We start from the raw sequence: 5699 nt of genomic DNA, 5'->3' as shown, positions 1-5699 counted from the left end.
AGATCATAACATATACAGGCATGCATTATGACAGAATTACAGGTGCAATTTAATAATCAAACTTTCTTATCGAGTGGATGAGAAATAAGACATGAACTGCATTCATACTGTACTACTCAAAGCACTTTAAAATGTGCATGCGTCAACTGTAAATATGTGCAGCATTCACCCATTTGGTCACGTAATCACTAAGGTTCTGCCTTTATTTTTAATAAATCTTTAGATTGTCATTGTCCAGTTGCACAATGGTTACATAATCTTATCAATGTATGTGCAAAACCCGAGTTACTGTTACAAAAATAAATATTTATATAACAGTATATAAAGGGTACCCTCATGGTGTCAGATTCATCTTTTTACTGTTTTTCTATATAGAGTTGTTTTTTGCTTGTAATGTATGAGCCTTTCCTGTTTGCACATAAAGCTAAACTCACCATTAGGTTAAAAATCCTGAATGGCAGTAACCTGCATGCTGTCATTAATAATGTTATATATTTATATATTTTAAATTAATATTCTTAGTTATTTTTTATGTTGTTTTTCTATTACTTTAAACAGCAAACACACAATTTTTTCATTGCAGCTTGAGAAACTCCATGCCATTGGCTACAAACCAGTTCTGCTACTAGGAAAGGAGAACAAAAAAAAAGAAATTAAGTGTGAAATATTAACGCCTCGCTGCACACTCTCCACCTTTGCCCAGGACTACCTACAGAAGATAGGTTCATTTTATGAATACCTTTGTGAAGGTGAGATGCATGCATGCACTGTATCTTAAAGTCACAGTTCACAACTTGTGTTGAGTATGCAAAATATTTTATTAATGTTTAAATCTTAAAGGAATGGCTCACCCCTAAAAGTTAAATTCAGTCATTCTTTTTTCTGCTGATGAATGCTTGTATGATCATAGTCTACTATGTGACGTCTCTACCAACACATTTAATGTAGACGCAAATTGGTAGAAAAACATAAAAATTTACACCTGGCAATTGATTATGGGAATTGAAGTAAACTGTTTCAAAACAGTAGTTTCCTGCAACTGCAGATGTAGACATGTAGATTCTAAGTGTATTGAGCCCTGTTTGTATTAATAGCATGCAGCACACTGGTCTACAATGGGATTTGGCACCCAGAGTTAAGTGCATTCAAGCATATACTGTCAACTTTAGAATTATGTTTGGTATGTTTTTGTAAGAGCCATATTTTATTTCTGTTCTCAGCCCACATACAACCATATTTTTAATGTTTAAAGCACACTGACCACATCAATTTTTGGAGTGACATACTAATTGAACACATTACATTTGCAAAGACCCGTTTTGGTCACTGGGTCAATGAATCAAATGATAATGAATCTATATATACTCATTGAAACAATATCGAGGACAGTGCTAGAAATGTAGATCATTAACAGAAATAACACAAAGAAAAAGAAAACCATCACATTTTTGCTGGATACACCACAAACTTACATTGCTACTAACTTTGAGGTATAAAGCCCAAAGTTTTTTAGCGCACGCTGTCTAGTCTTAACTGAATAGTTTGACCCAGACTGTAAACAAAATTTATACTTGTCATTTTTTCAATAGATATTATGAGCACTCTGGGTTTTATTTTCCTGACTTAAAGATTGTATTGGTTATTGTCATAGAAAATCAATCAAATATATTACAGATATCTAATACATCCAGTAGACTCTCAATAGTTCTCCTGCAATCCAAAATTTGGTATATATTATTCAAACACATTTACCTAACAGTTAAAACAGGTACATATCAAGCTTATGGTTAACCTCTATGTTTTAAATAAGCAAAACACAACACTTGTTTAACTTGCACAGGATGGACCCAGGATTCCAGTGGCAATGAGGATCAGCTGATTACTCTGCAGCTCACACCCTGCGAGGCGGAATCCACGGAGGGGCAAGTGGAGCAGGTGGAATCCACGGAGGGGCAAGTGGAGCAGGCGGAATCCACAGAGGGGCAAGTGGAGCAGGCTGAATCCACGGAGGGGCAAGTGGAGCAGGCTGAATCCACGGAGGGGCAAGTGGAGCAGGCTGAATCCACGGAGGGGCAAGTGGAGCAGGTGGAATCCACGGAGGGGCAAGTGGAGCAGGCGGAATCCACAGAGGGGCAAGTGGAGCAGGCTGAATCCACGGAGGGGCAAGTGGAGCAGGCTGAATCCACGGAGGGGCAAGTGGAGCAGGCTGAATCCACGGAGGGGCAAGTGGAGCAGGCGGAATCCACGGAGGGGCAAGTGGAGCAGGCGGAATCCACGGAGGGGCAAGGTAATTAGAACAAATTTAAAGAGTTACAGTTTATATTTGTAAAGGCCAAAAGTGTTTGACCCATGGGTTACCTTAACTTTACTTGACTTCTAGTGTTTTTCCCCCATAGAGCTTGATGCAGGTTAGGGCTCTTTTCAACGAAATGACCTCAAACACACCATGCTATAACTTTTTTCTGCTTGATAAAGTAAAACTCACTAGGTGATGATACACAGGGCAACTTTTTGAGCAATGTTGCTGGGCAATCTTGCTGAGGGATTGTTCCTTGGGCACTTTCCCATTGAAAATGGGCAACACATTTCTATCTGGATAATTTAGATGGGTTGTGGGTCCTGTGTCTCATCTGGTTGCTCGTTGACGGCAACATTGCCCAGCAACATTGCTCAAAAAGTTGCCCTGTGTATCATCACCTACAGGGTTCTCATTTTCAATGGATAATCTGCTAGAAAAGTTGTTCTGATATTACATAATTAGATAGATGATAAGTCTATCTGATTCTGTACTAGGGCTGTTGGAAGGAATTTTGTGAGTCTATTATAAATCTAAAAGTAAAATAAGTACTACTAATCAAATGCTGAAATTAATAGGCCAAATTTTATTATTAAAGATATTAGGATAAATTTAATATTCAAAATAATTGGGAATGTCAGTGTCCCATGAACACTTAACTTAACCATTCTCCCACCCCTTGCGTTCCCTGAACAAGTCAGCGCAGGATCAGCGCTTGTTGAAACAAGTTAGGATTATCACAAACAGGATGGACATAAACGAGAAAATGAAACACGTGGAGTTAATGGAGCAACCTTAATTCAATCGCAATAAGAATGCATGTACTTTACACCTATTAATACATGTACTTCCACACTTGTGCGATGTTGTGATCTTCAAGTATTTTAAATAATTAGTTAAAGATTTATTTGGTATATGAGTAATTTTCTTTCTCCAAACCCACAGATGTCTTCACAGGGTCAGCCAGGGGCACAGTCTCAAAGCGAAAAAAAAAAAGTCAGGTATGTAAATGTTTGTCCGTCCTTCGGATGAGATGTTAAACTGAGGTCCTGACTCTCTGTGGTTATTATAAATCCCAGGGTGTCCTTCAAAAAAGTAGGGTGCGGTGTTGGGGTGTAACCCCGGCATCCTGGCCAAATTTGCCCTGTGGCCTCTGTCCATCATGGCCTCCTAATCATCCCCATATACTGATTGGCTTCCTCACTGTCTCCTCTCCACCAGTAAGCTGGTGTGTGGTGGCGTACTGGCGCAATATGGCTGCCGTCGCATCATCCAGGTGGATGCTGCACATTGGTGGTGGTTGAGGAGATTCCCCCTTCAATGTAAAGCTTTGAGTACCCAGAAAAGCACTATATAAATGTAATGAATTATTATTATTATTATTAGGGTAATTATTGGTGGTTCTGATAACTGTTACCATAGCTTGGTAACTATGAAACTCAAAGGAACTCATTAGTCAAGCAGATTCTCTAATAAGTAAATTAATTACTTAAATAGAATTTAAAGGGGACCTATTATGCTAATTTCCAGTTCTATATTTTTATTCTGATACTCCACTAGAGTAGCTTTGCATGATCCTATAAAAGTCCTTATTTATCTTAAACTGGTCCTTTATGCAGACCCTGTCTGAAACAGGTCATTTTAGATGGAGTATTCTATAAGCCTACTATGATTACTATTTTCCAATGAGCCTGCATGTGATGTAAAATCTGGAGCCAAATTAAACAGCGTGTTTGCACACACATCAACTGAGAGGATGGTCTTTTCTCATATTTCAGGGGTGTCTAGACACACCAGGGATACATATTTATGTTGAAAAGACATCACAAAGTGCATGTTGTCTAATTATTGTAAATGTGTTTTTTTTCTTTTTCTGAGTGGATATATGACTGGACTGTAATCTTATATCCCACAGGGGACCAAGGCATATGCCTGAAAGGAAAAGGCACCAAAAGAGTAAGTGCATGTAAATGCAATGATTCATACTTTGCTAAACATTGCAACTTAACCCTGTTAATTCGCTTCAGTTCAATTGCTTATTTTTTTAACTACTACAACAGACAATTTCCGGTATTCACAATTTTATTTATTTAATGAATTATTTAGCAAACGCTTTTATCCAAAGTGACTTACAAATAAATACAATATTTACAATACAAGCAGTCAAATCAACAACAGGGCAACAATACTGTATGTAAATGTCGTGACCAGTCCAGCTAGTCCAGCGTAGCACACGTAACCATGATTATTCATAATAGATATAGAATAGGAATGATTAGTATTATTGAGATTATTACAATTGACAAGCTATAAAATCCAACCAGCTTAATTAGTCAAATTTGACCAAAATGCATTGCCAAATAGTAGAAGTAGCAGCAGTGGAGGGTTCTTAGTTGTGAGCTGTGGCTTAGCAGTAGTATGGTTATTCAAGCAAGCATACCACACTGGAACCGAGAGTAATTTGGTTACATGATACATGTTTTGATTAGTGATAAACATCACTTGTCTTCCTTGTAAGTCTGGTCACTACTTAAGTCTTCATAGTTGTGTTTATTTTGTTCCTAATCTAACTATCTAAGAAATATTTGAAATGTGTTTTTGATGTTCACAGATTGCTCCTACCACACTCGCCTAGAGGTTTTCCCCATCAGGAGTGTAGTAAGAGAAAGAGTGAGGAAGGTTAGACAGTCATAAAGGAACTGCAGAGTGTAGGCAGTATGCAGAGTGTAATATATGATTTAGAAACTTCCGTGTGTTTTGGCAAATACATATTATACATACCATATTTGTTAGGTAGATACTTTTTATGTGTTCAGTCTTTTTGAATTACAGTTTATGAAGGAGTGTCTTCTGAAAATCAATGAAACTCAATGCCTATAATCAGACATAATAGCCTTATGCTAAGAATGGATTTTATTTTTTGTCTTTTCTTACATTAGGGCAAAGCAGAAATGCTGGTTGACTGGGAGTCCTGTCCAGTATGGTATGTATTATTCTGTTCTTCTGCTTTATGAATTAATGCATACATTATTTATTCACTTAAACTTTTTCTTTTTTGCTACAATTTTTTTATTAATCTGTTCTGTTTCAGATTAAACAAGCCTTTTAAGTGTGAAGCACACATCATTACCGAACATGTCTTTTATAAGTATAACAGTTTCATTTTCCATCTATGAAGGACCACCACCATTAATGCATGCATATTAGTACCTAAATGGTACATATTAGAACCCTTTTGAAGGGTACTGTCCCAGTTACAGCTTTTGTACCTTTTTTTCTGATAGTGTGTTGAAGGTTCTGATTGCTGTGTGATCAGTTTTGACTCTTTGTGTAGTGCTTTCTAAATCACAACATTGTGTAGGCAATGATAAATGGATGTGTGTGTAAAGTTTTGCAGTGAAAG

The 5699-nt window shown here is 37.3% G+C and overlaps 1 protein-coding gene across 1 annotated transcript in view; it reads left to right on the top strand.

Moving 5' to 3' along the window:
• LOC127642135 (uncharacterized) overlaps positions 1-5271 on the top strand; it is a 7408-nt gene extending 2137 nt beyond the window's left edge. Inside the window, exons 3-7 of the mRNA XM_052124845.1 lie at positions 584-749; positions 1841-2287; positions 3242-3298; positions 4212-4252; positions 4908-5271. Of these exons, the coding sequence (XP_051980805.1) occupies positions 584-749; positions 1841-2287; positions 3242-3298; positions 4212-4252; positions 4908-4931 (735 nt within the window). The 3' untranslated portion in view covers positions 4932-5271. The remainder of the gene's footprint in view (positions 1-583; positions 750-1840; positions 2288-3241; positions 3299-4211; positions 4253-4907) is intronic.
• The last annotated feature ends 428 nt before the right edge of the window (positions 5272-5699 follow it).

The sequence above is a fragment of the Xyrauchen texanus genome, unplaced genomic scaffold (assembly GCF_025860055.1).
Source record: "Xyrauchen texanus isolate HMW12.3.18 unplaced genomic scaffold, RBS_HiC_50CHRs HiC_scaffold_402, whole genome shotgun sequence".
Taxonomy (NCBI): domain Eukaryota; kingdom Metazoa; phylum Chordata; class Actinopteri; order Cypriniformes; family Catostomidae; genus Xyrauchen; species Xyrauchen texanus.
This window is presented reverse-complemented; position numbering and strand designations above follow the sequence as displayed.